Raw genomic sequence first — 25,643 nt, 5'->3', positions numbered from 1 at the left:
CATAGAGATATCGTAGAGATATGGCTTGATAGCAGAAAATGCAGACGTAAAAATTTGCAAAACCCTATTTGTACAACACATAATAATATAATGAAAAACAAATACAAATTAAATTATATAAAAACACCTGTTGTTATCACTTTTGAAAATCAAATTTGAAAATTCTTTCCTGCAGAATAGTGTCAGTGACAGTGTTATTTTAAATGTGAACGTTGCATTTTCCATATAAAATGTAACGAAATACAAACACCCTCACTTTGTTGTTTACCACTGATTCAGTGGAAATCTTCTTTCCTGAAGTAGTCCAAATGAAAATACCAGTTAAGTAACGCGCAACTTCATTTAATATAGCCACAATCATCATCATCATCAACATTTATTTATATAGCGCCAGCAAATTCCGTAGCGCTTTATAATTGGGAACAAACATTGATAAGACAATACTGGGTAATACATACAGACAGAGAGGTAAGAGAACCCTGCTCGAAAGCTTACAATCTATAGGACAATGGGAGTTAGAAACACAAGGGCATGTGCTACATCATATTGCACAATGGACCAGCAGGACTGCAAAAGTAAAAGTACTGAGTGGGCTATGTGTGTTGCAATGTTGGTCAGAGGGTTGTTGTCCTACGTTAGCAGTGTAGAGGATGGTAATTGGGTAATCTAGGGAAATTAAGTTGATGGTTGAGGAATATCATAACCTTGTCTGAAGAGGTGGGTTTTCAGTGAACGCTTGAGGGTTTGAAGACTAGAGGAAAGTCTTAATGTGCGTGGGAGGGAATTCCACAAAGTGGGTGCAGCCCGGAAAAAATCCTGTAACCGAGAATGGGAGGATGTGATGAGAGTGGAGGAGAGACGTAGATCTTGTGCAGAATGGAGGTGTCGAGTAGGGAGATATTTCGAGACAAGTGAGGAAATGTATGTCGGTGCAATTTTGTTGATGGCCTTGTATGTTAGTAGAAGAATTTTATATTGGATTCGTTGAAATACAGGCAGCCAATGTAGAGACTGACAGAGTGGCTCAGCAGAGGAGTAACGGTTTGTAAGGAAAATCAATCTAGCCGCTGCGTGCAAAATAGATTGTAGGGGTAAAAGTCTGACTTTGGGAAGACCAGTAAGGAGGGAATTGCAATAGTCGATGCGGGAGATGATGAGTGCATGAATTAATGTTTTTGCAGTGTCTTGTGTCAGATATGTGCGTATTCTGGAAATGTTCTTTAGGTGTATGTAACATGATTTAGATATAGAGTTGATGTGGGGAATAAACGAAAGTTGTGAATCAAGGATTACACCTAGGCAACGAGCTTGCGGGTCAGATTTATGGTCATGTTATCAACAGAAATAGAAATGTCAGGCAGAAAGCTTCTGTTTTTGGGTGGGAATATTATTAATTCAGTTTTTGAAAGATTAAGTTTGAGTTGGCAAGAAGACATCCAAGATGAAATGGCAGAAAGACAGTCAGTAACGCGAGACAACACAGATGGTGAAAGATCAGGAGAGGATAGATAAATTTGTGTATCATCCGCATAGAGATGATACTGAAATCCAAAGGAGCTTATTAGTTTTCCATGAGAAGTGGTGTAGATAGAGAATAGCAGAGGACCTAGGACTGAGCCTTGTGGAACTCCAACTGATAAAGGAAGCGGAGCAGAGGTGGATCCAGAGAAAATAACACTGAAAGAGCGATTAGATAGGTAGGATGAGAACCAGGATAGGACAGTGCCTTCAAGACCTAGGGATTGTAGCGTTTGTATGAGGAGAGAGTGGTCAATAGTGTCAAATGCAGCAGAGAGATCCAGGAGAATTAGAAGAGAGTATTGGTTATTATTTTTTGCTGTGATCAAATCATTGACAACTTTGGTCAGCACAGTCTCTGTGGAGTGTTGAGAGCGAAAGCCTGACTGAAGAGGATCCAATAGGTTGTTTGCTGTAAGAAAGTGGGTGAAGCGGGTGTAGGCAATTCTCTCGAGAAGCTTGGAGGGGCATGGGAGCTGGGGCGGTAATTTATGAGAGAGTTAGGGTCAGAATTCTGTTTTTTTAAAATGGGAGTAATCACTGCATGCTTGAATAGTGATGGAAAAATACCAGTAGAAAGAGATAGATTACAGATTTTAGTTAGAGGGGGAATGAGCACAGGAGACAGGGACATACCAATTTGTGAGGGAATGGGATCAAGAGGACAGGAGGTAGAGTAGGAAGATGAGAAGAGAGTAGAAACTTCCTCTTAATTTGTGGGATCAAATCAAGAGAGAGTGTCAGAGGGTGCTACAAAGGAATTGAGCAGATTGCTTGTCAAGGGAGATGATATCATTTCAAGCCTGATCTTATCAATTTTGTCCTTGAAATAGGAAGCAAGATCCTGTGCCTTGATGTTAGTTGGAGGATTTGGGGCAGGAGGATTCAGAAGAGAGTTAAATGTGTTAGGGGCGTTTGGGGTTAGAAGCCTGAGCATAGATGAGAGATTGGTTGTATGCTTGTTTAGCAGTGTCCAGAGCATTTCTGTAGGAGTGATAGATATTAGTATATGTGATGAAATCATTAGAGGCACAAGATTTACGCCAGTGACGTTCTGCTTTACGAGAAAGTTTTTGTAGAGTTCGTGTTACTGTAGTGTGCCACGGTTGGCAACGAATTCTACGCGAAGTATGTAGTGTCACTGGAGCCACTTGATCCAGGGCAGTTGCTAGGGTTTGATGAAAATGGGGTACTGCCCGATCAGGGAAGGAAAATGTATAAATTGGGGAGAGAAGGTGTTGGAGAGAGATGGAAAACTGTTGAAAATCAATAGCGTTGATATTCCTGCGGGTACGAGGAGGCTTGGAAGAGTTTGACACTAGGGAGGGTAAAGAACTGGGGGTGAGCGAGTATCTAATAAGGTGATGATCCGAGAAGGGGAAAGAGTGTTAAGGAAATCAAAAACTGAGCATAGTCTAGAGAAAACAAGATCAAGACAGTGGCCATCCTGATGAGTAGTGGATTCAATCCACTGGGAGAGGTCAAGTGAGGAGGTTAGAGAGAGTAGTTTGGAAGCAGCATTGGAACGTGGATTAGAAATAGGGATGTTGAAATCACCCATGATGATGGTGGGGATATCAGTAGATAAGAAGTGAGGGAACCATGCAGAGAAGTGTTCAAGAAATTGTTGGTGTGGACCAGGGGGGCGATAGATGACAGCAACACGCATAGAGAATGGGTTAAAAATCCTAACAGCATGTACTTCAAAAGATGTGAATGTGAGTGATGGGACACTTGGTAGAACTGTGAATGTGCACTGTGGGGAGAGAAGTAGTCCAACCCCCCCTCCTTGTCTGCCTCCTGGTCTAGGGGGTGTGGGTGAAATGGAGACCACCATGTGAGAGGGCTGCAGGTGAGGCAGTGTCTGAATGCGTGAGCCATGTTTCTGTTATTGCTAGAAGGTTGAGGTTGTATGAGAGGAAGAGATCATGTACGGAGGTAAGTTTGTTAGAAACAGAGCATGCACTCCAAAGGGCACATTTAAAGGACTTTGGAAGAGAGGGGAGACAGGTTATGTGTTTGAGGTTTGCTAGATTTCTGTAGTGTTCAGATATATGTGTGTGGGAGAAGTGAGGGGGACCTGGATTAGGTGATATATCACCAGCTAAAAGAAGCAGGGAGGAAGAAAGGTAGGAAAGATGATTGTAAGATGTGTGTCCTTTTAGTTTCTGGCAGCAGGGTGAGACTGTTAAAGTTATTGAATTTAAATAGCAAAAGAATCCATGAGTGTTCACTAGAGGTGAGTGAAGTAATGAAGGGGCAATGTGGACAGAGGTGTGTGTTGCAGGATGGATGAGGGATGATATAGTCCTAAAAATAATGCCATGAAAAGAGGTAAAGAAAAATATTTTGGCAAGCATTGGGACTATTAGTCAAATAGCAAAAAAGAGGAATTAAAGGAAATGCCTAATTGCAATGTCCAGTGTAATCAGATAAGTAGTGCAGAGCTAGGATGCAGCAAATGTAGTGTATTCCTGGATGTCTGGATAGTATAAAGTAATGATGTGGGGAGCCATGTGGGGAAGTGGGTGGAAGTGTTGAATGGGGAGTAATAAAGAGCAGGCAATTGAATAGCTGAATTTTTGCAGAGTCATGAGAGAGGAGGGTGGTTGAAACTGAAAGACAGTATAATTTCTTCCTACTTGTGATGGGAGACAGAGCTTAAATAGAATTGAAGTACAGTGCTGAGATAGGGGACTGAAATAACTGTAGCATGGGTAGGGAGTGGTTGAGCAAGTAGTACAGCAGTCTGTTTAAACAGAGTGGATTTTGCATTGAAAACAAACTGATAAATAAAACAAACTTTCATGAGATGAGAAGAAAATAAGATCAGAGTCCAAAACAGTCTTCATGTTGCATGTAGCTTGTAGCCAGGGTGAGTTGAAAACATCAGAGGTAGAATATGGAGTTTCAGGTGAATACTTACAGTTGTCCTTGTGAAGCTGTGTTAATAGGCAGAATGTTCTTCTCCTGTTTCCTCCTGTTTAACTCCGGTATAACTCCGAATTATGCTGTTTAAATTTTTTGTTTCACACTTGTATCTATACACACTTAGAGCTATACACACTAACTAAGCAGCCATTCTACTATGAATATATCTGCTTAACAGACACATGTGATCAGAGTTCTTTAATCAAGCCCTCAATAACCCCCCCCCCCCCCCCCCAACAAACCTTAGCAGTAAAAGGTTTAAACAAACAAACAGTGAAAGGACAACTTGCAATAAGGCTGTAGTAATTACCATTAGAAATAAAATTGCAGTTTGAGCTGAGTTGAATTGAGTTTGAGTTGGCGAGAAGACATCCAAGATGAAATGGCAGAAAGACAGTCAGTAACGCGAGACAACACAGATGGTGAAAGATCAGGAGATGATAGATAAATTTGTGTATCATCCGCATAGAGATGATACTTAAATCCAAAGGAGCTTATTAGTTTTCCAAGAGAAGTGGTGTAGATAGAGAATAGCAGAGGACCTAGGACTGAGCCTTGTGGTACTCCAACTGATAAAGGAAGCGGAGCAGAGGTGGATCCAGAGAAATTAAGGATGAGAACCAGGATAGGACAGTGCCTTCAACACCTAGGGATTGTAGCGTTTGTATGAGGAGAGAGTGGTCAACAATGTCAAATGCAGCAGAGAGATCCAGGAGAACTTAGAAGAGAGTAATAGTTATTAGTTTTTGCTGTGATCAAATCATTGACAACTTTGGTCAGCGCAGTCTCTGTGGAGTGTTGAGAGCGAAAGCCTGACTGAAGAGGATCCAACAGGTTGTTTGCTGTAAGAAAGTGTGTGAGGCGAGTGTAGGCAATTCTCTCGAGAAGCTTGGAGGGGCATGGGAGCTGGGAGATGGGGCGGTAATTTACGAGAGATTTAGGGTCAGAATTCTGTTTTTTTTAAAATGGGAGTAATCACTGCATGCTGAATAGTGATGGAAAAATACCAGTAGAAAGAGATAGATTACAGATTTTAGTTAGAGGGGGAATGAGCACAGGAGACAGGGACATACCAATTTTTGAGGGAATGGGTCACAATGCTAATGATTTAAGTAGAGTAAGTTGGAGGGGTCAATGCACAATGAGCCAATCAGAAGAGGATATATAGTACTATAATGATCATCATTGCATCTCACTGCACCATCCCTACAGAATCCACAGGAGATCTTCTTGAAGGTGCATCTGCTGATGCATTCACATCTAATTTTGTCACAAATATGCAAGTATGTCCTTAATGTGCTTAGTCTAATCTTGCCTACCGCTGCTGATCTCCAGACATAAGTCAATGATATGCAAAAAACTATATATGAATGTATCAGTATGCATTTTTGGTGCACATTTGCAAAATGGAAATGCTTATCTTACTCAAGAAAAATGAATGTATGTCCAGCCCAGCTCTGAATGAGCCCGATAGAGTACACTTAAAGGAGTTGTCCACTTAAAATATATTTAACCTATCCCAACCTTTATAGCATAATGTTCTTTAAATAACAATTACCTCTGTACTGACCACTGTACAGCCTTTCACTCACTAATAAAGTGGTGCAATGCTTCCATGACAGTACTTTGCCACCAGGTGAAGAAGGTGTCCATTTATAAACAAGTCACAATGGGACAGTGCATCTGATAAGAGACTGTCCCGTCGATGACTCCATTTCATTAACAACTCCAGGTTTCAACCTGGAGTCTTTACTGTCCATGAGCGACCTTGGGCAGTTGATAGTTCCGTTAAACAATGCAGAGTGCCAGAGAGGGATCCGTTTTCTGTTATGCTCTCCACATAGGAATGAATAGCTAACGCCATCTTTAGATAGCAATAGCCATCAAGGTCAAGCTCAGCTTTTCAGGGCTTCATAAATTTGCCCAGACCGCAGTCCTCATTGAGTATTATGGGGACTGCTGTATTGTGCCTGTACTTTGCCTAATGCAGAAGATATCTCTGATATAAATAGCCAGTATATTTAAAAATGCCTAAACCATGCGGAAAAGCCATTTCAGCATGGTATAAGGCTTGAAAAATAGGCCCTTAGTGAGTTCTGCTCCAAGAGAAGCAGATATTGCATGATTATTTGCCTCTAAGAGCGCAAATAGTAGTATACAGCGTCTGGATCAATCCAGGGTGATAGTGGTAAACAGTGGCACCAACAGTGGGGTTAAAGGGGTGAGAAAGTCTGCCCCTTGAGGCTGTGTGTGTGGACACCGGTGGCTGCATAAAATGTTTAAAACTGAGCTATTAACATATTCTGGACTATTGGGAGTCACTGTATATTATATTTTATTTAATGAGACTGTATTATATTCAGGGTACTTTAGATAATAAAGTAATATAATTAAATAATAAATATATATGTATTATAATTATAAGCTAGTCAGTATTAACAGTGCTGTTGTCGTTTGTTATAAGCCCTGAGTAACTGTGTTTGTCACTGATTACATAGCCACACCCAGTTCAAAAACCACTGGGGAAGGGCAATATTCAGGCTTCACCCTGGGAGACAATTTTGTCTTGAAACTGCTTTGAACTCACCTACATACTTTTGGACTAGTTCAGAGCTGGGAAATGATTCAGTACAGTACAAATTGTGGACTATTAGCAGTTACTGTCCATCTTCCATCAATATTGTTGCATAAACAAACTCGACTTTAGTGTGTGTGTTAAATAGTAGCACCAACTTCATAAGCTGTACAAAATTTTTAATTTAACAACCGCAATTACAAAACAATGACAATGAAAATTAAATATATTTAAGTTGTAGTATAGACTGTATGAGCGAATTTTGTTAAATATAATCTTAAATGCACTCTCATATTTTGTGGTCAAGGTGTGGCTCTGTGGTTTTTCACAGTGGTGAAACTATAGCTTAGCTACTGCAAGGGTTGTGGCCTCTACGAGACCTGAAGGTGAGTGGAATCTGGCAATTGCGGTCCACCCTCCCTTGGCCTTTGCACTTACAACACATTGGGCATGCACGGCAGAGCGGGGGGCCTCAGGTGGGTGGTTCAGTATTGCCGGGCACTACCACAAGGGACCCAGTGATGTCGTGCTCCACCCTTGGTTTTGCATACTGATTTATGGGAAGAAAATGTTTATTGAGTTGTATTTTGAGAGCACAGACAAAGTGCAATCTCAAGAATGTGCAATATTATAAAAGAAAATCATATATTAATTATTTAAAATAATTTCAGCTGCATAGTAGGTTATGATATCATTTATCATTACATCTGTCTCTAGTGGGTTTAATATACTGACAAAATAAAGAGACATAAAATATTCTAGTACCAATTTAACCCATACTTACCTACTTTCTTCAGCTCCCTTCCGGGAGCCAGCCAGTGGAGGGGGGCGTGAAGGGGCGGGGTGGCCGAAATCGCGTCATTTCGGCCCCGCCCCCTGTGACGTCATGACGCAAAATGCGTCATTTGACAGCGGGGGCGGGGCCAAACGCCGCGATTCACCGGGAATCGCGGCGTTTGGGATCTAATTCTGCCCACTTCACTAGGAAGTGGGGCACTTCCTAGTGAAGTGGGCAGAATTCGGGAGATTGCCACACTCGCCCGGGAGTCCGGGAGACTCTCACAAAATGCGGGAGTCTCCCGGACATTCCGGGAGAGTTGGCAAGTATGATTTAACCATGTACAATATTATTCTTTTAAAACATTATAAGATTGCCACGCTTACCTGTAAGTGTGAGAAAGGTCAGCGATATTAGGAGATTCATACCCCAGTTCATGCTACTTGTTATTGCAAAGGCCCGTCCTTTTATCCCAGCAGGAAAGATTTCACTTTGCACTAGCCAAGCCACTGAAACACAGAAATACATGAAAGGTCACTGACAGGTTGCTCTATCCATTCATGTACTTCAGAAAACACTATCAAAATCAAGATAGTAGTAAAACTGGAAGCAGCATGTATAGCTGGCAATGAACAACATTTTAAATCACATTATATTGGAGATAAAAAGCTTATTATTTCATAAAATGACAAAACAAATTTAGCAGTTGTATAAGTGTCCTATATTACTGCAAACTATGCATAGTAAATATATAGATGTTGTTCTTCAATTGACACTTACATACAAATACTTTAATGTTATTATATTGGGGATTTTGTGCGTGGGTAACTTGTAATTACATATCCGTCTGCCAGCAGATAGCAGCCTTTGGAAATGTAATGTGATGATGTGTTTACTATCTTGGGGTACATGTTCTAAACCAGAGTGGTTTACACTAAAAATTTGGGAAGTATATATTTGGTATTTCATAGACTGTTTGCTTAGTTTTCCCTTTTGGTGCTAACAATATCTCGGCTGCAATTAATAATTTGTCAGCAAGTTGAGGAAACTATACATTAAATATAAGGAAAGAAATGTGTCCCATGCTAATAGTAATTGAGCTTTTCTCACACTCACATCAGCATTTTGTCCATGGTGCACTAAAGGTACCAGCATGCCCAGGCTGCCATTGAGTGGCTGGCCCTTGTAGTACTTCAAGAACCATTATACCCATAGCTGCCAGCATGCCCTGATATCCAGGGTCCTTAAAATGTAAATAACAAAACACACACACCGATTTTAAAATACATTTCTTTAAATATAAACATCTCCACACAACCTTCGTTGATCCTGTTTATTTCCCCACCTAAACAGAAAATTAGTACTGACAGTTGTGATTTTCTTATTTAAATAATCCAGTCTTGACAAAATAAAAAAAACGTCATAAGTCGCCACACTTTTAGCTGCATTAAGAGCTGTGCCGCAAATGAGCTCTTAGCACCTGTGTCGTAATATTTATAACCAGAGAATTTCCCATGCCCTGACCGCAGAGGGAAACGGAGCTAATAGTACGGTGGCTTACAAGAGTTTTTATTTTGACGAGAAAGATTGTTTAAAGAAAAAGGTGCCAACTGTCCCAATGCCAACATTCTCTTTAAGTGAGAAAATAAACAGGGTCAGTGAGGATTGTGTGGCGGTGTTTCATTTCAATAAAATGTATTTTAAAATTAGTGTGTGTTGTTATTTACATTTTTTCTGGTGCACAATAGGTCCCAATATGGGAATTGTGGTTCCTCAAGTACCAGCATGCCCTGCCAGCCATGGGTATGCTGCTGCTTGTGGTACTTGTGTCAACAAGTCCAAGCACTTAATGGAGGTCTGGGTATGCTGAAACATTTAAGGCACCATGAAAAAAATGTTGATTTTACTATTTTTGCTTCACTATTTTACCCCACACTAACTGCGCCATGGGGCCTGTTAGTGGTGACCCAATGCTGTGGGTTTCCCTGCTTGAGTGCCACAAGCTCTGGCTGGCAGAGTTAAGGCTGGCAGTACTAGAGCTGATCTGTATTTTTTTGGGGGTGGTTATGCTCACCATTTTTAAATTTATTTTTTTAAGAGCGAGTGCTGGCTATAATGTGGGCATGCAAATAGCAAATAAAAAAGCAGGGCAGTTTTGCATTTTGCAGCGTTCATAAATGAGCCTTTCTCTGAGGAGAAATGATTTTAAGAGGATGGAAAGGTTAAAAGTAGTGTGGCGATTACAGGAGTAATTTTTATATGTAATTTAGTATACTTTAGACATGGTGCCCCAAATTCCACAAAAACTCCTTCTTTGTAAAACCTTTCATTTCAAACAAACCAGATAATATACCACATACCTGTGCTCATGTTGGTTAATTTAAATTGTGTTATAAATAAACACTAGCAATATTTTGAAATATTATCCTCATTAGAACATACTGTATATCAATTTAGTTGCTTAGTGGATTAAGATCAGCGTTTGCTTGTGACCAATATAAAAATGTTGAAAGAAGAAAAAGATACTTACTTGGTCCCAAACCTATGGAAAATGCAGCTACATAAGAAAGTAGGCTGGCTAAATACAACCACTTCATAAATACTGGAACATATTCTACTTGTGGAGTCACTTGGGATTCTTCAGAAGAGCTGGGACTTAACTGAATATTCCAATGTCTCAATTTCGTCTCATTAGCAGAAACATTGAGAAAAGGTGTCCTGGTTGACGCTAGCTGGATGACCTCTTTTATGAAAGACTCATTGTTTTTGGTCATTGTCACCAGTTTATCAAATAAGGTATCCTCAAAGGACTGATTTCTTTGGGAGCTGATTTTACAAATATGATTGAAGTTGATATCAATTTTAAGACTTATTAATCCCATTGTAACCAAAGATGTTGCCATAACAGCTGACCCAATACAAAGAAATGTCTTGCTTCCAACTCTGTCTACAAAAAATGTTGCTGGAATTGTACTGACTACCTTGACAACTCCAATTCCTGTGGAAGCTAAACTAGCAGCTTCATTGCTCTGGTAACCAACTGACTTTAGCACAGTAGAAGCATAAAACAAGATATTAGGTTGCCCTGTAACTTGAACAAAGAAGCTAAGAGCTAATCCTATTAACAGACGGGCTCTCATATTGTCCCTTGAGCAAAATAAATCCCAAAAGTTATACTGATATTCAGCTTTAATAGAAGATCTGATGGCTGTAAGTTCCTCATTGGTTTGTGAAGATGCTCTGAGTTTTTGAAGAACTTTGCCTGCAGCCTCATCATGACCCTTCATGATCAAAAAGCGAGGACTTGGAGGAAGAAAATACATAGCGAAGGCTTGTAAGGCAGCTAGAGGGATTATGAGTCCAAACATATACTGCCAGCCATTGGTAACAGTTGCAAACACATAGTTAGAAATATAGGCCAGCAGAATGCCAACGACAATCATTAGTTCATTTAGAGACACCAGCATGCCCCTCTTATGCTGTGGTGCAATCTCTGCAATATAAACACAGGTTGCAATGGCAGATAAGGATATGGAAATGCCAATGACAATACGACCTGCAATGAGACTTCCATAGGATGCAATGGTGATAAGAAGCAGATTGGCAAGAACAAGTAAACACGATGTAACCATGATTGCAATTCTTCTCCCATAGTAGTCTATAAGGAATCCCCCAACAAGTGAGGCTAAAAGTGCTCCAATCAGTAGTGCACTCACTACTATTTCTTGTTGCTGACAAGTCAGTTCTAATAAGCTGTGCAGATGCAGAAGTGCTCCAGAGATAATGCCCAACTCATAGCCCACGAGTAGTCCACTTATGGCGGCTATGACCGATGACAGGACAATAAAATATCCACATCCTGAAGAAAAAAAAAACATTCAATTAAATGAAGTGATCACATTAATTTTGACTACTGAAAACTGTAGTTTTAAAAGTTTTATAATGTAATACACAATGGTTCCTAATAAATATATCACATGACTTTTTCATAAACATCTAGTGTAAAATATATATAATGTAAACCTTAATTTAAACAATATAAGTTCCAGAAGATGTTCCATGACCACATACAAGATGTGGAAGCCCATAGGGACTTTATATATCCTTTCAATATTCAATGTTGGCATGTCAATCCAAGGGTGTGTAAATAGACAGACTAGATAGATAGACAGATAGATATTAATAACCAGGAATGCCATGGGGATGCAAAATATTTCCACTTTCAAATATCACTAGTGAAATTTTATTTGTTCGTCGTTAATTAAAAGAAATAAACAAAACTTTGAATTCATTAATGTGTAAAATACTTAATGGCTAACTTGAAACCAGTGACCCATGTTTGATTACTTTGGAATGTTTATATTTGATAAGTAATGAATATTCAGTGGGTAGCATAAAATTAAATAATGAAACAAGGCCAATGCTCTTATTTATTAATTGAACCTTTGTTAAACTTTATTTTATCTACATTGAGTATCGGTAGCAGTTTTAAAAAAACAAAAATATACTGTGTAAATGTATAATCCCTGCTAAACTGTACTTATTGAAAACATTTCAGGCATAGGGATCTACTTACTAAGCTGCGATGAGCCAAAAATCTGTAGAAAACAGCTGTTGAGCCCTGGCATGGTAAATACAAGGAACAGTACTTTTTGTATCGCTGCTGTATGATTCCATAATGGTGAAGATTGTACCTCTGGAACTTCGCAACACTGCAAAATGGCTTGTGGCAATTCATGATTCACTTGAAATGTTGCCTCAACTGAGCTCAGTTAGTACTCAACTTATTGTCTACCCAAGTCTTTTTCCATATTAGATCTTACAAATTATATCCCAATGTATAGGCTGTTTAGTGGTGGGGTTGGTTAAGGATATTGGGATGAGGACAAGCCTCTCATTTTCATTTATTTAGTTATTTAGGCACAGAACTTTCTGGTTCATTTCAATGGCCCATTCATTTCACTGTGGTTTCTGCAAGTAGCGCACACGTTGGAAACCTCATTGAAATGAATGGTCATTAAAAATGAATTAGAAAAGTTGTGGAATTTTTAAAACCTCTCTGGTGAAATCCCTTTTTTAAGTCAATCAAATTTGCCACAATTCACTTGATTTAGGAATAAAATTATTATTTACTTGATTAGAGAGTTTGGTCTTTAAATTGACAATTTAATATGGTACATTAAGGTGATTTTTGATTCATTTTAAACTACTGAATACTACTATACTCCCCCACAAAGTTACTGTAATAGTAATATTTACTGTGCATAGGCGTTGACCGGACATTAACATTTTACTAGTCATGTAATTTATCTTTAGGCATAGCTTTTAATGTTCCAAATGGGAAAGTCCAAACACTTTAGGCCATACTCCAAAACTACCTAGATCACATCTGACCAGCCTCAAGAGACATCCTCTCACAACTCAAAGAGCTCTGTCCATAACATACCACACACTATGACAAGCATGTCAGTAAGTAAAAAGCGGTTTATATATTAAGGCAAATATAGAGAAAGGAGCAGCGCATTCTAAGTCTATCCTCAATATTTACCTTTGGACTGCCGCTTTGCAGGGCAATCCGTCAGGGGGTATAGTCAGAGGAGGAGTCGGTGTGAATTGATGGTACACATATATGGTAATAAATTTAAACTTTAACATGTGGCCTGTTGCAATGCTCACTCCTGTCCTCCCTGCACCAAAATACCCCATCACCTCTCCTCTGTTTTTGCGCAGAGCTGTGTTATATCATACTTGCCTACTCTCCCGGGAGGACTCCCGAATTACCGGGAGGCTCCCGAATTTTGGGGAGTCTTCCCGGAAGAGTAGGCAAAGCTCCCGCATTCGCCAAAATTCACGGCATTGAATGGAGGGGGCGGTGTTTAAATGCGCCATTAAGCCCCGTCCCTGCTATTCAATGCCATCAATTTTGGCATTTTATAGTGGGAGCGGGGCTATGGTGACACGACAATGTTACCACGCCCCCTCCTACCCCCTGTCACATGACTTCTTCCCTGGATCTCCAGGGGGAGAAATCTTAAAAGTTGCCATGTATGTGTTATACATAATACCTAAATTTGGAAATATGGTGCAGCTCTGCAACAATGTGCACTGCAGCTCTATGTACATTACTAATGACTATGACTATGATAGTGCATACAGCCCAAAATCCTTAATATTACTGGTAAATTGGCCACTTTCAAAAGGCAGCCAATCATTGCTGGGTAAAAGCACCAGCCACCACACTTCCCAAATCTGCAATGAAGACATCAAACACAGCTCATCAAGAGTAAATAAATACTTTGATATCAAATCCTTGCTGTGTCTCACTCAAATAATTCAAGGCCACTTTGTGAAATAAGTAATTTGAGATATACTATTCAGTTGTCTCTGTTGTGAAATACTGCACCTGTTATTATGTTATTCTGCTAGGCCTTGCATCATAATTGCTCTGGGCTTAGTGAACCAAAAAGGTGTATTTTGTTGAAATGCCAATTATTGGACATTATGAGGCTCATGTAAAGTTGAATGTGCACTATACAATGTACGAATAAGTCCATATCCAGATTTTGGAACATCTTACACTTACAACCCCTTATGCCTACAACGACAGAATGGTGGAAGAAAAGGGAGGATAAGTACAGTAAAAGCAATTTCACGTAATTACAACTCTGGTAGACTTGGATGGAGATAAGTCAGGAGTTGAATCTCTTGCTGGTGCTGAAGGACAAGTGCAACAATATGCAGTGCTGATGATGAGGACCACCAGCACTAGCTAGCCATTCCTGAGTGGCTGATTTTGGATTGACCTCTCCAGCTGATAATACTTAAAAGATTTGCTATATTATTATATGAAGTTGCTGCCGTTTATTCACATTATGTAATTAATATTTCTCTTTCGACTACTGCAGGGAAAAAAAATCTCATTTGATTTTTAAAGGGGAAAACCACATATTTATGCATTTAATTTATTTTCTATTTGTATATGTTAAGGACAGCTGCAGTAAAACATTAACATATGAAGGCTATATTACACATGATTAGGAAATGGTCACTTATTTGTTATTATGCACATACGATGTTACGTGGATTTGTGCTCACATTTTGTTATCTTATGGTAACTTATTTGTTGTTATGCGCATACGATGTTATGTGCATTTGTAATTACATTTTGTTATCTTAAACATTTGTTCTCTTTCTATTTTTTAAATCTGCTTGTAAAAATGAGCTCATTATTACAATTCTGAACAAATATTTGCAAAATTGTATTAAGAAACTGCACATTACTAAGGATACGGAGAGGGTGCACAAGGATATTGCTTTGGACGTGCTGGCCATGTTGCATGAAGGGGTAAAATTATGCAAACATACATTTTCATGCTACTACCCACTCCTACGAGCAGCTAGTAAGACTGAAGAAAACACATCACCTAAGCACTTCCAAGATTTGTTATTGTTCTCTGGGGCTAATAGCAGAGGTGAAATTACTATATCAATTAATTAATGCGAGTAGCTGGCTAAAACTTAATATAATATTGTCACCACACTGATGATTTAAAAACTAGACAAAGTGTACAGGCAGGGCCAGTGCTACCACGATGCCTAGGGTGGCAAGGTTTAGGGGACACCTGAAACACTGAATGAGTGACATAATATCATACATTCTTTGTTTTCGATGTTCCTGTGGCGCCTCCATACCGAGCGTCAGCCTGTGACAAGGAGGAGAAGAAGCCAGGAGCTTCTTACATATAAAGTTATGAGCTGCTAAGATGTCATAGTTCATTGCTACACGTTCAGTCTAAGGAGCACTAGATGCTGCACCCCACCTCTTGCTTGTTATGGTAAGCAGGGGGGTGGGGTGGGATGGAATACAGCTTAGAGCAGGGGTCGGCAACCCCCGGCACGCGTGCCGGGAGTTGCACGCAGACCCCTGAGTCCTGGCACGCCGTCAGCTATCTAAATGACAATGGCTGTCATTTCTTCCCCACACTGAACTGCTGCGCTTGCGCAGCAGTTCAGTGCCGGCTAACAGTTCCTCCCAAACACCTTTGCGGACCGCTTCACGCCTGGAAGAGGTAAGTATAAAATTATATCATTTTTTATTCATTTATTAGTGTCCTAAAAAAAAATTTGATGCAATTCTGAGGCCATAAGAGTCATTGGGGGCATTACTGTGGCATAAAAGATATTGGGGGCAACTGTGGCATACTATGTGTTTCTGGGGCAACTGTGGCATATTATGTGTTTCTGGGGGCAACTGTGGCATATTATGTGTTTCTGAGGGCAACTGTGGCATATTATGTGTTTCTGGGGGCAACTTCCCATGCTGTGCAGTGGAGAATAAGGTAAGAAGAAGGTGTGCTGGAGAGGGGGCATGTGTCACTAAAGGTGCTGGGCAGAGGGAGGCACGTGTGATTAAAGCATGTGGGCAGAGGGGACATATGTGAGCAAAGCTGCTGAGCAAGGGGGCATGTGTGAGTAATGCACTTTTCTGTAAGAGGGTGGCCTGGTGCTTTTCACCTGCTAGACATGCCCCCAATGATGTACTGCCACACCCCCAAATGTACGACCACTTGCATGGTTTGCGGCGGCACAACATTTTTTTAACCATGCTTAACTATAAGGGAGGACCCATGGAGTTGCTGTAATGGGGCCATGAATTTCTCTAGGCAGATCTGTATGTATGTATGTATGTGTGTTATATATATATATATATATATATATATATATATATATATACACACACAACTGGCACACCTGGGCTTGACTAGATTTTAGCCGGCACTCCGATAGAAAAAGGTTGCCAACCCCTGGCCTAGAGCATCCAAGGAGCTTTAGCTGGCCCTGAATACAGGAAGAGTCAGCATAAAATAGAATATGTGGTGAAACCACGTCAAGTAAATGAACTCAATTCAAATAAGGTCGACACTGCCCAGGTGGTTTATTGCACATTTAGGGTTCGCCTTATGTCAATTTTTGTGGTTCAAGGAAAAAGATTAAGTCCTCACTAGATAAATACTATCCTCTATTAGTGTACAAAGCTACTTAATTTAGTTAGAAGGCGTGCTCTACCAACTAGATATTTAACTACTTAAACTACTGTAGTTTAAGCAGTCACTTTTTGCGGTGTAAACTGCATTTTCATACTAAGAATGTGTACTAAAATGCATTCGTATCCAGATTACTGCTTCTCTTAGATTTTCAACCTTTACAGATTAAATGGGAGCAGGTAAGCCTAAATTTAGTACAGTAAAGGCATGTTCACTTAAGTGTAGCACACCCCCTAGAGATGCATTCTAATGAGACTTGGGAGTATTCACAGCACTATCTAGCAGTTTCTGGATGGCTGCTTACATACTGACTCCTACAGCTCATAATACTTCATTCATTAATACTGTGGCTATACATTGGCGACCTGGGCCTGGGAGCATCTATCATCAATTGCACTTCTATGGCTGGACTGTTATTACTCTATATGACAACCTACATTTTACTACACTGTCTTGGTACATTGTGTTTCTGGTATATTGGTCAACTTATAGTTTGTCGTCTCTGCTGTCTTCATACATTGTGCTGCCTATTTTTCCATTTTCTGATACTGGCTGTTTGCAGCCACAGTGTATGGCCATGCCTGGTGGCTGAGAGGGAGGCAGAGGATGCTCCAGTCGCTTTGATTGTGTTGGTGACTCAAATTAATTGCTTAACCCTCCTGCAGTCCTATGCTGTCCCTCAGCTCACTGGAGAAGAAGTGTGACAGCTTCCTTCATTCTGATTGGTGGATAGTTCCAGCCATTCACCAATCAGTGTGTGGAGGCCTCTTACTACTCAGACTGGTGAATTTCCAGCTGTGTTGGTCATAAAATGATATCACCAAAAAACAATATGAGAGGGGCAGGGTCTGCTTTATAAAGTCAGCAGAAATCTGGGGTCTGCATTGTACCTGCTGTGGAACTACAAATCCCATAGAGCTGCTGCTTTCTCCTTTAGCGGTCTAAACATTACACACACACATAGGCATTCTTTTATCTCCTAACATAACCTAGAAGAATGTCCTAGCCACCACACTTCACCTCCATCATTCTAAATCTCCTACCTTAGCACACCAAGCTCACTCCCTATTTTCAAAAATGCTCCCGTTACGCTGAGCGCCACTAGAGTCTCACTCTTACGTAGACTTTATTTATTTATTTATTTCAAAATCATCCTTTCATCCTATTACATGACCTCTCTCTTGCCAAACAGTCCTAAATCAAAACTCTTATCTTCTCCCAGTCCAAAATACCCTATTGCCTATTTTTCCACCATCAACTTCCTTCTCTTCTTGCAGTATCTCTTCCTCTGGTACCTGCTTCCCTCCTGTCCCTCTATCTGTTGGGATTCCCCAAGTCTCTGTTCTTGGCCCATTACTTTTCTCTATTTACACCTCTTCTCTTGGTCAACTCATCCGCTCCTTTGACTTTCAATATCACCTTGATGCCGATGACACTGTAATCATCATCATCATCATCACCATTTATTTATATAGCGCCACTAATTCCGCAGCGCTGTACAGATCTACCTTTCATCCCCTAATCTCGCTCTCTCTCCTCTCCTGTTTGTCTGACTTCCTCCCTGTCATCTCCACCTGGATGGCTGGGTGCTACCTCAAGCTCAAAATATCTAAAACTGAGCTTATCATCTTTCCACCACCTAGCATCACATTGCCTCCTTTGATGGTGTCGCCTTCTCCTCTGTTCCCAACGCATGATCCCTAGGGTCATCATTGTTCCCACCCTCAATTTCACAAACAACATCCAGTCACTTGCCCATACCAGTCACCTCCATCTTCGCAGCATTGCCAAGATTTGCATTTTCTTCTCCCTGGATACCACCATAACCATCATCCATGCTCTTTTCATCTCCCGCCTTAATTATTGCAATCTTCTCCTCTCTGACTTGCCTGACAAATGTTTGTTCCCCCTGAAATATGTGCTGAACACTGCGTTGTAGTTAATTTCCTCTTCCAAAGTTTCTCTTCTGCAAAACCTTTCATTAGCTCCCCATTCCCCCCAGAAAATAATTCAAGTGGCTTACCCACATTTATAAAGCACTCTTTAATGCCTCTCCTTCCTACATTGCCAACCTTGTCAAGAAATATGCACCTACTCGCCCACTGCATTGTGTCAATGACTTTCGCCTTTCCTCATCACCTATCACCACGTCACACTCCCGCCTTCAGGACTTTGCCCAATCTGTTGCCCACATTTGGAATTCCCTGCCCCATCCAATCAGACTCGCCCCAACCTCGACTGTTTCAAATACTCCCTCAAAACTCACCTTTTAGCACTTCCCTATTCGACCCATCCTAAGACAATTCTCTTCTCATGCTCCACCTGACCATTTCACTCCACCTCTATCATCTCCATTCACTAACCTAATCTCCTTAATGTTAATTATCGCAAGTTTGGCCCTCTCATTCTCCTATATCGTCATCATGTTCGTGATGTTTCCTTTGTTCTGGTTGTGTCTTCTTATGTAGTTGTTTTCTCTATAGTCTCTGGAATTTATTTTTTTTACTGATTCTATTGATGCTCTTATCCCTTACTTATCTGTATTTTTTTCTCTTTATTTTTGTTGATTGTGCAGCGCTGTAGATTCTCAGTGCCATATAAATTAAGATGATGATGATGATGATGATACGATAAAAAGCCTTTCTACACATCCTAGGTAAATGTAATACTTGTTTTTCAAGTTTCAAAAGAATACAAACACAAAGTGAAAAATGAAGATCCCTATCACCAAAGTTATGATACTGTAAGTAAAAGATGTACAGGCCATTCTGCTACCAATCTGATCCATGCCTGCAAAGGCAGCCACACACTCAAGTTGCAAAAAAATGCTAAGCACTGCTTACTCGAGTGTCCATGATCCAGCCTACACATTAAACCAACAAAGTTCTGTCATTTCACTGCTTTTTAATCATCCTTCAATCATCAAATGTTTTTTATTTACAGTCACTGCATCAGATCGCTCCGCCTCCTTAGCAGATATCCCAGCTGGATGTCAGTGCCAGGAACATGATAAGTACAACCCTTGGTGAGATTGCAACCAAAGTACTAAAACGAGGGAGTTTTCTGAAGTTCAGATTTAAAATGGAAACCCCTTTAATTTGTTAAGTATCCATTTTTTATTTTTTTTTAATAAATTACATGTGCTTGGATGTTGCAAAAAAGTGTATCCTACAGTTTTGGATACAGTCCAAACCCCCATCTTCAACATGAAACTGGCATAAGTGTTTAAAATGGAATGGGTTGAAGCCTCTATGTATAGAGAGAAACAGGTAAAGAAATTATTTGATGTATGGGAGAGTTATATAAATTCACTTCTGATGGATACTAAAGTTCAGATTTATAAATGCTTAAATTTTACGGATTGGTATAAAACAAGAGTTTTGAACAATGATAAACCTATAGAACTATAGATATGGGGTAAAATGGGGAATCACATCGGAGCACTGACATATGTTAAAATAAATAAATTAGGTAAAGACATCTAAAATAAAATATGAAAAAAAAAAAGAGCCACCATGCCCTGACACCGAAGGCTTGCTGAGCCATGTGGTACCACAAAGTAAAATGTTAAATAAAACACAACACCCTTGTTGACATCACATTACTTTAATAAACCCCTAAAATAAAACACAACTCCCTCTTTAAAGCCACATATGTTTTACTATCAGATGTCTTCATCTGTTCTTCTAAACTTGCGGTCACCGATGTATGGCGATCAGGGCCGGATTAACCATGGGGCTAACTGGGCTACAGCCCAGGGGCCTATGGCATCCAGGGGGCCCTTGAAAGTGCTCAGCAGCAGTATTGATCGGTCGGGGCGCCCCCGGTGCGATCAGTGCTGCTGAGCACTTTCACTGCGGTCCTTCTCCGGCGTGCTGTAGTCTCCTTACTGAGGAGATCTCGTGAGTCTCACTCTCACAAGATCTCCTCAGTAAAGAGCGTACAGCGCGCCGGAGAAGGATGTAAGTGCCGGGTGGGGGGCGCGGGCCGCTCGGATCACGGGAGGGGGGGGCCTCACGGGGAATGGAGACCCCCTTAGCCCAGGGGCCTCCATTCCCTTAATCCGACCCTGATGGCGATACTTAACCGTATTACGGATATGTTCGAGATATGGCTAAAAATGGTTCACCCAGGCATCACGGCAGCCTCCCAGGTCCCTAGCTCGAGGTTTGCATCCAAGGGGAGGCATGGTACTCCCAGGGGAGGGCTGACAAATTTCAGCCCGGGGGGCAAGTCTCGTCTCAGCAGCCAATTTTAAAGGAAAAATATGCAGGTGGCCGAGTGACTCAGCCCAATATAGCCCTTTAATGGACTGGCCTGGGGGGGCAGATGCCCCCCTGCCCAGCAGCCCAGCTTGCCCCTGGGTACTCCGCAAAATACGAGAAATAGATAGATGCCTCACTTGCAATAGTGGAGTGTGCACCCGTGGAGCGACCTGACGGTAAAAACACACATGCTCCCACTGTTGCGGCCCCCATCCAGCGAAGGATTGCCCACATCCCTCTGCCAGATCTGGTAGATGGCACAAAGACCCACCCGCCCCTTCTTAAAGTACACTCCCCGATTCACCTGGGGGAGCTGAATCATTGGTTTTGGCTCTCCCCGGATGCTGAGTTAGTTTCTTTTTTGCGGCAGGGCTTCCAGTTCAGTTTCAGAAGTTAAATTTATTGCAGCAAGAAATTTACGATCAGTGTACGAGTCGTCTGATATCGTAGCAGATAAAATGCTTAAAGAACTACTATTAGGCCGCACAGTAGGTCCTTTCCCCCTTCCCCCTATTACAGATTTAGTTATATCTCTGGTAAGAGTTGTGCCCAAGAAAGCAGCCAGAAAGTTTAGATTAATAAAACAGCTGTTGCACATCCTGGGCAGCTCGGTCAACGACTCCTTCGATTCCAGTTTTATTTCAGTTTCATACCAGTCGTTCAAAGCGGCCCTTAGTATTGGAAGATCATTTGGGAAAGGTGCTCTACTTGCTAAGCTAGACATAGAATCTGCCTTTCGTCTCCTGCCCCTGCATCCGGAGTCTTTTTGATTCATGGGATTCCTTCTACCTGACCATATTACATTGATAGATGTCTTCCCATGGGTTGTTCGGTTTCGTCTGCCTTTTTCGAGAAGTTTAGCTCCTACCTGCACAGATGTGTACAGGCAGGAACGGGTCACGAAGGTATTGCCCATTACCTCGATGAGTTCTTGTTTATAGGCCCAGGTAACTCTTTGGTATGTGCGGTCAGCTCAGGCTCTCTTTGCGGTTTAGGCATCCCAGTAGCGCAGGATAAGGCATTTCCTTTCTGGGCATAGAAATAGATACAGTTGCCGGTTGCCCGAAGATAAACTAGCTAAGTTACAGTGTTTGGTAGGTTGTACTCAGGCCTCTCACAAGATTCTTTTGTGTCAGGTACAAACAATGCTATGTGTAATTTAATTTTGCATGCAGGGTAATTCCCATGGACAAGGTCTTCTGCAGAAAGCTGTAGTTAGCAGCAGCCAGCTTCATACGACCTCATAGTCGCAATCCATTGTTGGATGAGATCAGAGAAGACCTGTTAGTTTGGTCCAAGTTCTTGGCCTCATTTAATGGGGTATGTATCTGACAGCACCTGTCTCCAGTAAAACTTTAGACCTGCATACCTATGCTTCTGGGTCCTGTAGGTTCGGTGCTTATTTCCAAGGTGCATGGCACGAGTCATGGTTCAACAGTGGTCTAGGGACAAATCTGTTGATTCTGGAACTATTCTCCATTGTAGTTTTGCTTTTAAAGCCATTGCCATTTTAAATTTCCCCTGCAAAGATGCCGAATATCGTCGTTTTCCAAAATCCACACTTTAAAACATTTACCACTTAGTCCTTCATTGTTAGAGCAGGATATTTCCTTTAAGGCTCGCCATGTCCCTGGCATTGACAACAAGTTAGAGGATGTGCTTTCCCAATGCCAATGATAACATTGAATTAGAACCTGCCACTCAGCTTACAGGTACCCTTTGTCCACCTTATGTTTGGCAGATCATCGAGCCGGCATACAAGGACTAGTGGAGACTTCCTTGGCCCCACCCACCAGGAGAGCTTATCGAGCAGTCTGGCAGGAATGGGTCAGCTTCCTAGAGTCACGGGGTGTGGTGAAAAAGGCCAAAGCGACAATATGTTGGCGATCATTTGTGCCGAATATTGTGATGGCGCTACCACGGGGTGTGGTGAAAAAGGCCAAAGCGACAATATGTTGGCGATCATTTGTGCCAAATATTGTGATGGCGCTACCAAATCATCGGTAAGCAATACAGAGAATGTTTGTCCTCATTGGTCAGAGCGTGCTGGTTAGTTGTGGTGAAATCCCACGTGGGGTCTTACACTAACCGCAATGAACTACATTGTAACAATGAAATAATGGATAGAATGTATCAATGATGGCGCCCATTCTTTCACCGTTTATATTTGTACTAGTCTACAACTAGCCAACTACACATGTACTAAAAGTATTAAACTGGTTATGAAACTTGCGTGTGCAAGGGCACTGTTATTACACTTAAATCTTACAGAGTGTGAGAAAGTGGAAGAGAAAACCGAAAGCAGGAGGTTGGTGTCTGTGAGAAACCTCCTACTTTAGCCAACACCTTGTAAAAGGAGCTGCAGATGCAAAAAGATCATCAAACAATTTGCATTTGGACTCATACACTCGGGCATTGAAAAACAACAGCTGTTAAAATGTAGATAAAGCATTGTACTTTGTCTTTGCTTTTAACAGAGTATTCAAAGTGCATTAAAAGATCTCAAAGATTCCATGCAGTATAGTATAATATGTACTTAATAAGTGCGCAAATAAACCTCCATTATATTGTGCTGAGCATCAGAGATCATGAATGGCACAAAGCACACAGCTTAAATTTATTTTTTCGGCCTCAGCTTTGTTGATGCACATTAAATGCACATGAAGTACTAGGCTTGGCAAGGCATGGTAAAGTAAAGTTTGAGACTACATATTCATCATCATCATCACCATTTATTTATATATCGCCACTGATTCCGCAGCGCTGTACAGAGAACTCATTCACATCAGTCCCTGCCCCTTTGGAGCTTACAGTCTAAATTCCCTAACATACACACAGACTGACTAGTGTCAATTTTGATAGCAGCCAATTAACCTATTAGTATGTTTTTGGAGTGTGGGAGGAAACCGGAGCACCCGGAGAAAACCCGCGCAAACACGGGGAGAACATGCAAACTCCACACAGATAAGGCCATGGTCGGGAATTGAACTCATGACCCCAGCGCTGTGGGGCAGAAGTGCTAGCCACTTAGCCACCGTGCTGCCCATATTGAAAGGAATTTATCACTACATTCACTGTTTTGATTGACATTTAAAATGTTGATTCTTGTTTAGATTATTCTTGGACTATGTGTACTCATTGGGCTTGACTTAGAGTTAGATCCAACTTTCACAAGCAAAAATGATTGATTTACTATGCATATGCAAGGAAACACTGTGGAATTTTCAGTATATTGTATGTTGCCCCCTATTCCTGGAGAGACAGATCAGGGGCGCACAAGTGCAACTTATTTACAGTAAGCGCGTGCACAAGCAGGTGTAGTACAACCTTCGGTTATGCAGCCTATTTACAATAGACCACTGCTCAAGATATGCCTCTAAAACTAGCAGCTCCATGAGTCATGGATTAAAGATATGTGATGATGATGATGATGATGATTATGATGATGATTACTGAACAAAAGTTTAAATAAATAGCACTAACCAGCACCAGGCTATACTTTGCAGGACTGCTCACATTATAGCAGTGAGACCTATAGCATGTGGTGGGGGTTTGGGTAATGTGTTAATACATTACTTAAGTATTCACACACATATCATTGCAGGCACCCTAGACATAGGAATAACAATCATATTCATGTCATATATTAATTTCCTTGCCACAACTTACACACAGATTCTGCTATACATTCAGACAGACTGAATATTATTATTATTATTATTATTATTATCATTTATTTGTTAGGCGCCACAAGGTTTCCGCAGCGCCGCACATAGTACAAACAGTAGACTATACAGGGTATAACAGTACAGAACAATAAACAAAAGTACCAATACTTCAGAAACTCCAGGCAGGCAGATGCAATAGACACGAAGCAGAAGAACGGGTAAGGAGACAGGAGGGAAGAGGGCCCTGTTCAAGCGAGCTTACATCCTAAGGGAGGGTTAAACAGACCAGGCACAAGAGGAGCCAGTTGAGGGAATGGGAGAGAGGGGAGAATGAGTGGAGGAGATGGGGGTTAAGTGGATGGTTGGTAGGCTTTGAGAAAGAGGTGAGTTTTGAGTGCACGTTTGAAGGAGCACAGAGTAGGAGAGAGGCGGATGGAGCAAGGGAGGTTATTCCAGTGAAGGGGGGCTGCACGGGAAAAGTCCTGGATTCTGGAATGGGAAGAGGTGATCAGAGTGGAGGAGAGGCGGCGGTCATTGGCCGAGCGCAGGGAGCGGGTGGGAGTGTGAATGGAGAGGAGGTAAGAGATATAAGGGGCAGTAGAGTGGGAGAGAGCCTTGTAAGTGGTGGTGAGGAGTTTGAAAATAATTCTGTAGGGGAAGGGGAGCCAGTGTAGGGCAAGGCAGAGAGGGGAGGCAGAGCAGGAGCAGCGTGAGAGGTAGATGAGTCTTGCGGCCGCATTGAGTATAGAGCGGAGGGGGGAGAGACGGGAGTGGGTAAGGCCGGTGAGGAGGAGGTTGCAGTAATCCAGGTGGGAGATGATGAGTGCGTGTATGATGGTTTTGGTGGCCTCCTGAGAGAGAAAG

The 25,643-nt window shown here is 41.3% G+C and overlaps 1 protein-coding gene across 1 annotated transcript in view; it reads right to left on the bottom strand.

Annotated features, from left to right (window-relative positions):
* Window positions 1-25,643, bottom strand: part of SLC2A12 (solute carrier family 2 member 12) — a 55,140-nt gene that overhangs the window by 10,116 nt on the left and 19,381 nt on the right. The window contains exons 2-3 of the mRNA XM_075203194.1: window positions 10,333-11,661; window positions 8,189-8,311 (exon numbers count right to left, since the gene is read on the bottom strand). Coding sequence (XP_075059295.1) covers window positions 8,189-8,311; window positions 10,333-11,661 — 1,452 coding nt within the window. The remainder of the gene's footprint in view (window positions 1-8,188; window positions 8,312-10,332; window positions 11,662-25,643) is intronic.

Source organism: Mixophyes fleayi, chromosome 3 (assembly GCF_038048845.1).
Source record: "Mixophyes fleayi isolate aMixFle1 chromosome 3, aMixFle1.hap1, whole genome shotgun sequence".
In the NCBI taxonomy this organism is placed as follows: domain Eukaryota; kingdom Metazoa; phylum Chordata; class Amphibia; order Anura; family Limnodynastidae; genus Mixophyes; species Mixophyes fleayi.
The sequence above is the reverse complement of the archived record's forward strand: the minus strand, read 5'-3'. Positions and strand labels throughout refer to the sequence as shown.